The following is a 12,901-nucleotide window of genomic DNA, read 5'->3' as shown; positions in this document are numbered from 1 at the left end:
CATTCCTGCACTTCACTGAAAATGATCACCAATATGCATTCAGAATTCTATTTTAGTAAAAGTACAAAAATCCTATCAAGGAAATGTACTTAAAGTATCAAAAATACTTGGCACCTGTGACTGATTTAATTATATTACATTACCAGATCACAGGTCACAGATCACAGATCACACTTCTTAGCCTCCCCAGGAAAGCCTATGCCAGGGTACTGGAGAGGAGAATTTGACCGATAGTTGAATCTCGGATTGAGGAGGAACAATGCGGTGTTCGTCCTGGCCGCGGAACAGTAGACCAGCTCTATATTCTCTTCAGGGTGGTGGAGGGTTCATTGGAGTTTGCCCAACCAGTCCACATGTGTTTCATGGATCTGGAGAAGGCATTCGACTGTGTCCCTTGCGGCGCCCTGTGGGGGGTGCTCCGGGGCCCTTTGCTAAGGGCTGTCCGATTCCTGTACGACCAGAGCAGGAGCTTGGTTCACATTGCCGGTAGTATGTCAGACTTGTTTCAGGTGCATGTTGGACTCCGGCGAGCTGTAAGGCAAAGCTCTCAACAAAGTAAGGCATCCTTACTTTGTAAAGTGTCCTGAGATGACTTTTGTTGTGATTTGGCGCTATACAAATAAGATTTGATTTGATTTGATTTACTGGTCAATCTATGTTCCGACTCTCACCTATGGTCATGAGCTTTGGGCCATGACCGAAAGGGCAAGATCCCGGATATAGGCCTCCGAAATGAGCTTCCTCCACACGGTGGCCGGGCGCTCCCTTAGAGATAGGGTGAGGAGCTCGGTCACCCGGGAGGAGCTCAGAGTAGAACCGCTGCTCCTCCACATCCAGAGGAGGCAGCTGAGGTGGCTCAGGCATCTGTTTTGGATGCCTCCTGGGCACCTTCCTGGGGAGGTGTTCTGGGCATGCTCCCACCGGGAGGAGGCCGCGGGGAAGACCCAGGACACTCTGGAGGCACCTTGTTTCTCGGCTGGCCTGGGAACACCCCGGCATTCCCCCGGAGGAGGTCTGGAGAGAGGGAAGTCTGGGCATCTTTGCTTAATCTGCTGCCCCCGTGACCCCGGGGAGACAATTACTTCTTTATTCAAAGTTTTAGCCATTCCTTAATTCAGTTACTGTATGACTTTGATCCTAATTCTAGTTCAATTCGAAAGAGGGTTTTGCATTACTTATTTTGAATTTGCTTTGACCTACTTCCTTGTTATTTAAGGATGGGCTCCTGCACAAGAATGCATTTGACCCCCTCGCTCAGCATAGAGACTGGTGTCCCTGGATCTCTGGGGGAAAGGAGAATGTGGATCCGGGGGCGATGCCTGTTTTGGATGCAGGCTCAGCACTTCAGCAGGGCTGGAAGGCTGCGCTCGACCTCCTCATACCCATGAAGAAGAATGCCAATACAATGGGAGGCAGTCCAGGACAGGCAAGTCAACATTTCTGAGGTTATGTTTCATAACAAAGATGATTAAAAGATGAACAACCACATTGTTACTTCCCAATTTATTAATGTGGTGAACTAAATGCATAATTTAATCTTGTGTATTTAGACTTATTTAAAGATCCTAACTTCAAATTTTTTTGGCTTACAACTTCACTTTATACCTTTTGTATAAAGAATATCTGACATTTTTCTTTACTCTTTCCTTGCAGAGTCCTCGTGACAAGTCTAAAAGGGTGTTTGCAATATTCCATCAGTGGCAGGTATCCTCCTCTCAGTCTCAGTAGAATGTTTCCATCCAAACAAAATCACAACACTGAATTGATGAACTGACCTGACTTCTTCTTGTTATAACAGCTTTGTCATATCAATGTGTGCTGTTCTTTAAAATTATGTTTACAGTCAGTGTTACTGGAGAGAAAGGAACTGATCATACCTTTTAGGAAAATGAGTGTGTTTTTTGTGAACAGTGAACTATTTAAAGGATGTCTGTGTGGCATTTGAATTCTGCTAAATGAAAATTGGGATGTGCAACTATTGAGGCCCATATTGGCCTTTCTTCATATGTATATACATAAGTAGCCATCAAGTAATAGAACACATCTCAATATATAAATTGACCACAAGCAAGGAATCTACTCTAAACCTCACAAGAAGTCCTCTTTGGTAATCCTTCGTCTGGCCTGGACTTCTGGAATACGAGAGTTGAGGAATCCTTGATAGTGGGAAATGGCCAAATGGCTCGACACTGGAATGGCGATGTTTACCTTCACGGTATGTTGAGTTATTTGTGGGAGTGGTAAACATTAACCTCAAATTATCAAAAAAACTGTGAGGATGATGTTTTTTCATGTGTACTTTTTTGCTTGAAAAGCAATGTAGATACAAGTTCTGTTTTGGAAAAAACCATATGGTTTTTGAGTAGTGAAATGTCTGTTTTCATTTAGTAAATGCTGAGACCCTGGTTATTGTAGGCAGGTACCATGCACCTGCTTTAAATGAGGTTTACGATGCTTGTACTGATTTTAAAATTTTTTTTTATTTTATTTTTTTATCTTCCGGCAACATGTCATTGCTAATGCAGTTCTCATTGTTCTGCATGTGCTTTTATCGTTGTAAAATTTCCTAAAAGGGTTTAATAAAATGCCCTTCTAAAAGGTTGTTTCACTTTGAATGTAGCTCCTATGAGATTTTGACTAAAAACTAAAGCTGACTTACACATTAACTAAATTATAATTTTAAAATACATTCAATACATTGAGGGTTGGCTCTTGTAAATATTTTAGTACCAACTGTTGCAGCTCACACAGTGACTTCTGAAGGAGTTTTTCTGCTTTTACATAAATATGACTTTCCTTTGAACACTCATTAGCAGCTGTTGCACAGTGTACAGCAAGTGTTTTATATAAATTATCATAACCCAAACGCCCGAAGGTACCATTTTCATCTGTACAAATAATACAACCCAAGTATAAATGCCATAGGACAATGCAGCCATCATACCGCTCCAGAAGGGGAAGCATTCTTTCTCCTAGCAATGAACGTACTTTGGTCCAGAAAGTTCAAATAAATCCCAGAACAACAGCAAAGGACCTTGTGAAGACACTGAAGGAAACGGGTATTAAAGCATCTGTATCCACAGTAAAATGAGTCCTATATTGACATAACTTGAAAGGCCTCTCAGCCAGGAAGAAGCCACTGCTGCAGGACTACCATTAAAAAAGCAGACTACAGTTTGTAGCTGCACTTGGGGACAAAGATCTTAATTTTTGGAGAAATGTCCTCTGGTCTGAATAAACAAAAATGATGTCTGGATTTATGTCTGGAGGCTAAAGAGGGAGCCTTGCAAGCCAAAGAACACTATCTCAACCATGAATTACAGGGGTGGCAGCATCATGCTGTGGGGGTGTTTTGCTGCAGGAGGGACTGGGGCACATCACATGAGGAAGGAAGATTATGCGGATATATTAAAGCAACATTTCAGGACATCAGCCACGAAGTTGAAGCTTAGACACAAATGCGTCTTCCAAAGAGACAATGTCCCCATGCATACTTAGAAAGTTGTGGCAAAATGGCTCAAGGACAACAAAGTCAAGATATTGGAGTGGAGTCAAGATATTTGGAGACTACCAGCCTCACAGGCTGGAATAGGCTGAGTGTACTGAAGTGTTATTTGATTTATTCAAATTTGTGTTAAATCTTAGTTAATGCAGCTTTAAAATGGATCTTCCTAAAGTCCATTGTCAACTCCACAGTTTTGAGCGTGTTCAGCTCCAGGTTGCTGCGACTAGACCACAGGACCAGCTGTTCAACCTCCCCTCTGTAGGCCGACTTGTCACCATCTCAGATGAGACTGATGAACATTGTTTCATCTGCAAACCTTAGGGGTTTAACAGATGGGTCCTCTGAGGTGCAGTCATTGGCCCTTGGGCAAGACACTGAACCCCCTGGTTGCCCCCGATGGTTAGAGCCATCGGTTGAGTTGCCACCGCAAATGGCTGCCATCGGTTCTGTACCGGAAACAAATTCCTTGTGTGTAACATACTTGGCCAATAAAGGTGATTATTATCCTTATCCTTAAAACAGCGGCAGGGGGAGCACACATCCCTGGGGGGGGGACACCTGTGCTGATAGTCTGGGTGCTGGATGTGGTTTTCCCCAGCCTCACCTGCTGCTTCCTTTCTGTCAGAAAGCAGGTGATCCACTGACAGGTGGGGGCAGGCATAGTGAGCTGGGTTAGTTTAGAGTGGAGGATGTCCGGGATGATGGTGTTGAACATTGAGCTGAAGAGGACCTGTGCATAGGTCCCTGGGGAGTCGAGGTGTTGCAGGATGCCATGCAGTGCCATGTTGACTGCATCATCCACTAACCTGTTTGCCCGGTAGACAAACTGCAGTGGGTCCGGCTGGGGGCCTATGATGTCCTCTAGGAGGGCCAACACCAGTCTCTCAAAGGCCTTCATAACTACAGTACATACAGTATGTCAGGGCGACAGGTCTGTAGTCAGTCTGCCAATGGAGGGTTTCTTGGGGACCAGGATGATGGTGGAGCAGTTGAAGCTGGAGGCGACTTCACACAGCTCCAGTGATCTGTTGGAAGATCTGTGTGAAGATGGGGTCTAGTTGATCAGCACAAGATTTCAGGCAGGAGGGGGTCACACCATCTGGGCCTGGCGCCTTTCTGATCTTTTGTTTTTATAAAGGCCATGCACATCCTTTTCACAAATCCTCAGGGTGGGGGGATGGGGGAAGGGAGGTGGTCATGAGGGGAGTAGCTGCTGGGTCTGAGGTGAGGGGTGTGGAGTTCTGCATCTAAAACCTACAGTAAAACACATTCAGGTCATCTGCCAGTTGAGTGTCTTCCACAGCAGGGAGGATGGTTTCCTGTAGCTGTTTTTCAGGCTTCTCCACACAGACAAGGGGTCACTGGCTGAAAAACTAGGTTTTCAGCTTTTCAGAGTAGCTCCTCTTTGCTACTCTGATCTCCCTACAAAGGGAATCTTTATGGATATATACCATAAAAACTCAGCATCTGAATGGTTTAAACGAAGAATTTCTATAAACACACAATGTTTTCTAAATATACCTGGACTCAGATATCTATCACTGTATGATTGGCTGTAGGCCCGATGTTTGTGGTGCATGCCTGAACCCATATATAGCATTGTTATATAGATAAACATTTTAAAATGTATTATTACTGACCTGTGGTAGAACTGTTTGTATACATTGTTTTTTGATGTAGTTAAGTTGGAGGACCGATTGTTGGCCTTTGCTTGAGAATGAAAATATTGCCACTTCTGCATGAGTCCTAGGAACCCAGCTTGCTTTTGTTATAATTAGTTAACCAGTTGCAGGATAATTATCTCAAGAGGATTCACCAATATGCCCCTGTTAAGTGTAAGATTGTGACACTGATGAAGGCTGGATGGCAGAAAATGTTTTGTCTTCTTGCAGAATAAAACAAATTCTTTTATTGAGTGTGATCCTACTTTCACATTTATTGGATTAGATTAAACTGAATCTAATCTAATATTGGGACAGTGCACCAATCCTTCCCGAGCGTGGTGGAACCTGCACCTAAAAGTTATGTCCTGATAGTTAACTTTTTTTTTCTGCTGAAGATTATAGTAGAAGACAGGCAAAGTCAAGACAAAGTTCATACAGAAATCGAATAATAGCCTATCTCGATAAGGCTACATTCTTTGTATGTCTTGATATTTCTAATTTTAAACTTCTAAATAGAAAGTAACAATGTAAGTGGTGTCAAGGGGCGCTTTAATATAATTTAATATGATTAATATTGTTATAATATGACTTAATATGATTCATATAATATTTAAGATACAAACCCAGAGATTCTCTAAATAAAACTACAAACATGACTATGCACGATGACGTTTTAGCGCACATATATGACGTTATCCGCGGAGGGATCCAAGCGGAATCATGGTCAGAACGCTGAGAGACAGTGAACAGTATAGGTCACAGAGGTAGCGTTAGCACCGTTACCCTTCGGACTGAGCGACTGAACCGTGAAGACGTTTTTGTTGTGATTTGTTCTCAAGGCAGATGGTAACTTTCGGATAATACCGTTTGCTAGACTGTCTAGCGTTTCGGGAGCTAGCTTTCAGCTTACTCACTGGTGTTCTGCAGTGGAAATAGCAAAAATGTCGTCTCCAAGTCCGGGTAAAAGGCGAATGGATACCGATGTGGTGAAACTGTATCCTTTCTGAAGATAACGTTAAACAATACTCTCAGGCGCTGTTTAGTCAAGTATTTCCTGGTCTAATGTTGAACTGTGATATGAGCAAACCACATTTATTGATGCTGCTACTTTGTTTCGGTAACTCAAAGCAGTGGTTCTTTCATTGTGAATAACTGATGTTTCGTGTAAACAACATTTTGCTAGCAAAGCCAAGTGTTAACGCTAGCTATTTCTGTCATGCGAACCTAAAGTCGCTTATCGGGACATCTGTATTGTTTGTATTGTATCTGTCTCATGTCCTATCAGCATTTTTCCAATACAATATTTTTGTAACAGAGACGTTAGCTAGCTAGCTGTCTAGATGGTTGTCTATATTTGAAAATTGCTGCCGAACATATGCTAGCATGTTTTTCTCTAACGAGAATGCGTTTCATCTTGACGCACCACAGATATATTTGGCAGTGATAGACTATAGTAAACAACTTGTGGCAGTTTAGTTTCTTTGTTCCGCCTGTTGTTTCTGTGGGGTTAAGTCAAACTGCCTCTTTACATGTTGACATAGGAGGTTGTTTACATAACGTAAGGCTAACATCAACTGAAAATGCTTCTGTCTTTTGTCCTGCCCATAAAACGTTAGCCTTATGGCAGCATATGTAGAATTGTGGTTCTAATTAGCGTTTCTTTTTAACAATACAGAGGGTTTTGTAACTGTCCTATTGAATCAGCCACTTGAAATGTTGCACTAACGCTCATGAGCTGGCTTGCTAATCTGCTGGTTAATTTCAACACCAAAATGGCCACCTGATCTGTGCGTCTCACTGTACTTCAGTCTCTACAGGCAAACATATAGATGACTAACTTGTATTATTTTACACTAGTTATAATTTATTTTAGATATATAAGAACTGGAAGCAAGTGTTGTAGCTTTACAATGTCATAAGCCTGCAATCGTTTTCATTGTGTAATGTTTGAGTTTTTATGCAACATCTAGTGAGTTCTCTTTTCAAGTTGTTTAACCACGTTTTTTATACTGCTGTTTTATTTGTTCAGCCTCACCTGGTGCAGACAGAGCGACTCTAAATATGAACCATAACAACATGTTTCAAATTCATGCAATATCCTAGATGAACAGTATGAACAAGTAGTTTTTGTCTGAGCACAGTGGGAGCCAGCTTAATGATTGGATAGCTAGTTACTATCCAGAAACCACAAGAGGGAGGGGCTTAAAACAGCTGGTGGTATGGCAAGACGGCTTATATTCCAATATGGGGCTAGAATTGTGGTGATCAAAACAAAGCAAGAACAAGGAAAGCTGTTATCTCGATAGTTTGTTTTAGTATTTAAATAATTTGAAAAATGACTGTATTTTTGACTATTTAGCTTTTAAAGATCTAGCATTATCTTGTGCAATACTGATTCCACATTTTATAATAGGCTACAAGCTGGCTCATACCTCCACATTGGAGTCAGATCAGATCTATACATCTGAAACTGCACGTGGCAGTACTAGGTCAAGAGGCTACAGCTAGTCCATTTCAAGCTACATTTCTCTTTTTATTTTGGCAAGGTGCCTAAGGCATTTTGTTACATCTGCTAGCTAGCAACACTGCTTGCTTGAGCAAGTTTATGCTCCTCCCTCTCAACTCCAGTGTAGGCTATGGCAGCCATGAGAGATGGATGAAGCAGACAGAATAAGAATTGCAGAACACACACACACAGGCTTGCAGCAGTAGTGCACCCCCTCTCCTTCACCAACTTAACTGACAGGGAAGAGGAGGTGTACTGTATGCCACCTGCTCAGTTCCACGCAATGACCTTTGCGTGTTTTACGAAACTGTGGATGAGCAGCGGTCGGCAAGTGCTGTGGAAGACAGCTGTGTGTGTTTTAAACAGAGGTCTACACAACTAAGATTTACTGGCTTACATAGCACATGGATTCACAGCTGAACAAGGCTGCTTTTTTGAGCTGAAGTAGAGAGGACTGCAGGTTATCATTTGTGTCCCCAGAACAATGCTAGTAGTAACAACCTCCTCTATATCCCTGCGTCAACTCGTGGTGTAACCAAAACCTGAAACTCACACTGTGGAGTAGCTTCTTTATTATGGGCTGACACTGAGAGTCTCATGCATTAACTTGCTGCAGTTGCCAGAGAGCTGAGAATCTAGAGCAGAGGCCGTTAGGGAATATATGACAATGAATGTCAGAATGACCTCAGCATGGTGTATTGCTGGATTTAACCTTCGTCCTAAGCCAGGCCGGCGGACGGCAGCCTGCTTTTAGCACCAAATCTACAGTCATTGCTTGCATACCAGGCTGCTTCCTGAAAGTCAACTAGTCGAGAGACCTATCAGTTGACTGAGATTCCACTAGGACAAGCCACATAAAGGTGCAATTTGTACTTTGTTAGAAGTGTTTTCAAACTTCATCATCTGCATTTACCAGAGAAAAGACTGTCGCAACCATGTGGCTAGTTTTGCATAGGCTGTGTGTGTCCGGGTTGTTAAAGTGTAATGCACAGCCATGACCTGAGAGGGTCAGGATACGTCCTCAGTAATAAGCATATTATTGAAGTTATACATTTGGCTGTCACCAAAAACTGAAACATTTTGAGCTTCCTAAATACAGTATGAATACAGTTGTACAGGCGTACTTCATAAAGTGATCTCAAAGTTGAGATGGTATGTAAAATTAAAAATAAAAATAGTGATTTGTAAATTATCTGTATCCTTTATTACATTGGAAACAATACAGCAGCACATTATCTGATGTAATACCTCATCAATTTTATTCTTTGTTCAAAATAAACACTCTTCAATTCTGATGCCTGCAACACATTCCAAAATATTGTTGGAACGGCTGCATTTCAGGGCTAGTAATAAGGTAAGACAAGGAAATTATGATTCCATTTGAAACAGGTAATTGCAATCATGGTTTGGTACAAAAGTAGCATCTAGGAAACGCCGAGCCCTTTAGGAGCAAAGGTGGGGTGAGGACCGCCAGCTTGCCAACCTATGTGTGAGAAAATTTTTGAAATATTTAAAAACAATGTTCCTCAAAGAAAGATAGGAAGGGATTTGGATATGTCACCCTTTATGGTATATAACATAATTAAAAGATCCCAGGAATCTGTAGGGATTTCAGTGCATAGATCGGGTGAGATTGTGAGCTAAGATAAATGCCCGTGCTCTCCGGTCCCTCAGACCGGACTGCATCAAGAATCTCTTCTATAATCAATATAATCACCTGGGCTCAGGATTACTTGGGTACGCGTGTGTGTAACACTACAATATGTAGTTATATCCATAAATGTCACTTAAAACTGTACTGTGCCAGAAGCGCAGTCGACTGCTCTGGGCTCAAAAGCATCTGGGATGGAAATAATGTGCCGATGAGGTCAGTATATCAACTATGCACAGCCATTTTGAAGGTGAGGCATCCAGCAGAAAGTAGGGTGCAGACTGCAGGTCAGCAAGCTCTGTCACCTGAAGAACGAAGTTTGATGACTGACGTGCAGAGCAAATAGCCCTCATCACAAAAATAATAGACATGCTTTGCTTTGTCGATGGGGAGGGTTTTCAAAAGTTTGATGGTATTTGTTCAGCTGGGCTATATAATGCATGTGAGCTGCGCAGTTGTTTTACAAGTGCTGAAAAGGTGCCTCTGGCTGGCTGCTCCAGCATCATTGCTGGGCACAGCCCTTCTCTACTGGCAGTGTGGAGAGCCACGGCATCCATGCCCAGGCAGAGCATAGCCCCAGGCACATCCACAGTGACCCCCACTCCACAAGCAGAGCAAGGCCATTGATGGTTGGATCTTGAATGTTGGCCAATTCAAACTGGTGTTCAGTGGTGCGGCCAGCAACTGTCACTTTGAGCATGCTCTCTCCCCGCAGCTTCACACTCTTGCCACTCACGGTGAGGATGCAGCACTTGGTGGCCCTCAAACTCTGGGGTCTTAGCCCTTCTATCCCCAGTAGTGTCCCTGGGCACACCAGTGAGATGGTGGACCCCGTGTCCACCAAGGCATGGCATTTGATGCCATTTAGCTCACAGTCCAGGTATAATCTGTGTGTCCGGCCCAGACGATCTACCCACAGCTGCGACAGGTCAAGTGTGGATTTGTTGTTCAAGGGTGCTCTGGCTGTCACGATGCTGGTGCTGGGCAGTGGTTTGTGATGTGTCCCAGCTCGGTGGTGTAGGCATCCAGAGCCTCTGTCTCCCTGTGCCAGTGGCTACCCACATGCACAGAACAGTAACTCACAGCCTCTGCCCACCCTGATTCTCTCTCTCTCTCTCATTCTGTGTGTGTGTGTGTGTGTGTGTATATATATATATAATAGCCTTGAGTGGCAACACAACGTGTTTATTGTACAGTTCTTGCCTAAATGTATACCTAGATTTGCTACTCGCTCTGTCTCTGTTTTGGAACATGGTGTTCTTGAAGAAGAGTCATATTGTAGTGTGTCCTTTCTGAGCTCTTTACATTTAGATTGTGTGGGGGTGACTACACGTATGAAGAAGATAGTAGTGCTGTCATTTGCATGTATTTATCACTGGTCTACTCAATTTACAAAAGCTTTCAAGTTGTAAGCTGCTGGAATTTGAGCCCAGATAGATTATAGTGGACAAAGCCTATTGTGAATGCTAACACAAGATGACCTGTGGATTTTAATGCAGTGAATGGCATGGATAAGCAACTGTGTAGGAACTGTGCAACAGTTTATATAAAATCTCAAGAATAATCTGAAGAACATAAGAAATTAATTCATCAATGTGTAATTGTATGAAATTTCTGTCACAAAAATTATACTTGTTTATAAGACAAGGTAATTCATCATTTAGCCTCTCTTGCATGTCACCTAATAGATGAAAAAATTATTTAGAAATTTCAACTTTAATAAAATGCACACTATGTGATATGAAAGTCTTGGAATTGAATAATCAAAAATGTGTAGGCACTCTGCTAAAAGATGGAAGCAAACCAATGTATTTTTAACATCAAGGAAGAGTTTGAGACATTCTCTCAAATCAGTAAAGCTCCCTTTGTGCAGCTTTTTGGGAAATGCACTTCTTTAGTCCCTGCTGTAGCCATTGTTCTCTTAAAGTGTTTGTATTAATAATATGATGGACCTGAAGGCTTAAGGCATGCTTTTCTTAAATTCTGAAATGTCACTACATTAGAGGGGATGTTAGGACATTTTTAGTAATCAGCTCCTTTTAAGATCTATTTTTCAGCCTTTCTTTTGCTGCCGGAAGGTCTGAAAGTGATTGGATTGCAGTTCTGTGAAGCATGGCCACCACTGAATTATATTTGTGACTGTGGGGAGTTGTTGGGAGGGGAGCTGCATGCTTCATCTGTTCCAGTATCCATTATGATACCTCGCATCAGTACCGGCGTAGATGGGTCTTTATCATTTCACCCCAAATCAGATTTATCAGAAGATACAAGCATGTTATGAGTCATGTTTGTGCTGTTTGTGTTCATTTTAAGATTTATTTTTCAAGGATCCCTTTATTCTCTGTAGTGGCTGTTGCAATACATGACCTTCAATAATCTGGACTTATTAGGTTGTCTACAATCAGGGGATTGGATTTTAAGGGCAGTGTCCACCTCCTTCTTGCTTTTTATATACAGCGCTCTCTCTACCCTCAGCAAGTGAAAAACTAATCCGGAGCTTTATTTGCTCTCCAGCTTTATGTTTCAGCCCTAGGGGTGTGATGATACACTCAGCTCACGAGACAAGACAAGACAATACATGATGTTGGGTTCACAAGAAAGATGATATTTTAACACAATTTTTAAGAAATCTTAAAATGATGATATAAATGACTGGAAAAATGACTTTCTTTTATTCAACTGAAAGTCCCAAAATGGAAAACAATGCAGGTGCATTTTGAAAATGTCTTAACTAATCATCTTTTAATGAATGTCACTTAAGTTCTGTTCTGAGTATGAATTATCATGTGCAGTAAAAGACGATATGCAAGCACTGTAAAAGGCTTTGCTTCAAAATCAGCTGACTGGCTTCTTTCCTGTATGATTTCACATGAGGCTCTGCAGACCTTATAACTGTACAGAAACTATGCATGAGCTTCTAACTCCTAATTGAAGCTGTGTGTGACCTTCTATGCTATTTTCACCCTCACTGCACCGCACCAGATGGTGACATCATCTGGCAAGGGCACTGCATTGACAAATCATGTATGGGGGATGTTTGGGACGTGGATGCTCATGGGAAGAAGACTCGTGTTTGTCTTGTTAGTATGAGCATTCACTGCTATTCACTGTTGAATTTAGTATTAGATGCTAAACAGTTTTTTTTGTTGTTGTTGTTTTTTAAATCTATCAATGCAGACACATTTGTAATCGTGTAATCGTGGTGACAGTGTACATAATTCGATGCTACTGCTGCGTGCGTGCTAGCGCGCACAGAGCACCGTGTCTTGGCTGCAGACACAACACCCACATGCTTCAATCCTCATCTCAGAGGACTTTAACCATGCCCCCCTCCCCTTCTCTGCCACCCTTCCTAACTTCAAACAGTATGGTAATTGCCGCACGAGGGACAATAAAACTCTGGACCTACTGTATGCAAATGCCAGAAATGCATACACCTCCGCCCCCCTCTAGGTCGTTCTGACCACAACCTTGTCCACCTGATTCCTGTGTATACTCCAGTGGTGAAAAAGGTGTCACCACAAGTCAGGGTAGTAAAGGTATGGACAGAGGAGGCCCTTGAGCAGCTGAGGGAC

General features: G+C 42.3%; 2 protein-coding genes across 2 annotated transcripts in view; both read left to right on the top strand.

Moving 5' to 3' along the window:
- Window positions 1-3,897, top strand: part of zc3hc1 (zinc finger, C3HC-type containing 1) — a 9,324-nt gene extending 5,427 nt beyond the window's left edge. The window contains exons 9-10 of the mRNA XM_020599565.1: window positions 1,217-1,426; window positions 1,654-3,897. Coding sequence (XP_020455221.1) covers window positions 1,217-1,426; window positions 1,654-1,728 — 285 coding nt within the window. The 3' untranslated portion in view covers window positions 1,729-3,897. The remainder of the gene's footprint in view (window positions 1-1,216; window positions 1,427-1,653) is intronic.
- Window positions 3,898-5,886: 1,989 nt separating this feature from the next.
- The window catches only part of ube2h (ubiquitin-conjugating enzyme E2H (UBC8 homolog, yeast)), a 34,566-nt gene continuing 27,551 nt past the window's right edge, over window positions 5,887-12,901 (top strand). The window contains exon 1 of the mRNA XM_020599517.1: window positions 5,887-6,163. Coding sequence (XP_020455173.1) covers window positions 6,111-6,163 — 53 coding nt within the window. The 5' untranslated portion in view covers window positions 5,887-6,110. The remainder of the gene's footprint in view (window positions 6,164-12,901) is intronic.

Source organism: Monopterus albus, unplaced genomic scaffold, assembly GCF_001952655.1.
Source record: "Monopterus albus unplaced genomic scaffold, M_albus_1.0 scaffold41.1, whole genome shotgun sequence".
NCBI lineage: Eukaryota > Metazoa > Chordata > Actinopteri > Synbranchiformes > Synbranchidae > Monopterus > Monopterus albus.
The sequence above is the reverse complement of the archived record's forward strand: the minus strand, read 5'-3'. Positions and strand labels throughout refer to the sequence as shown.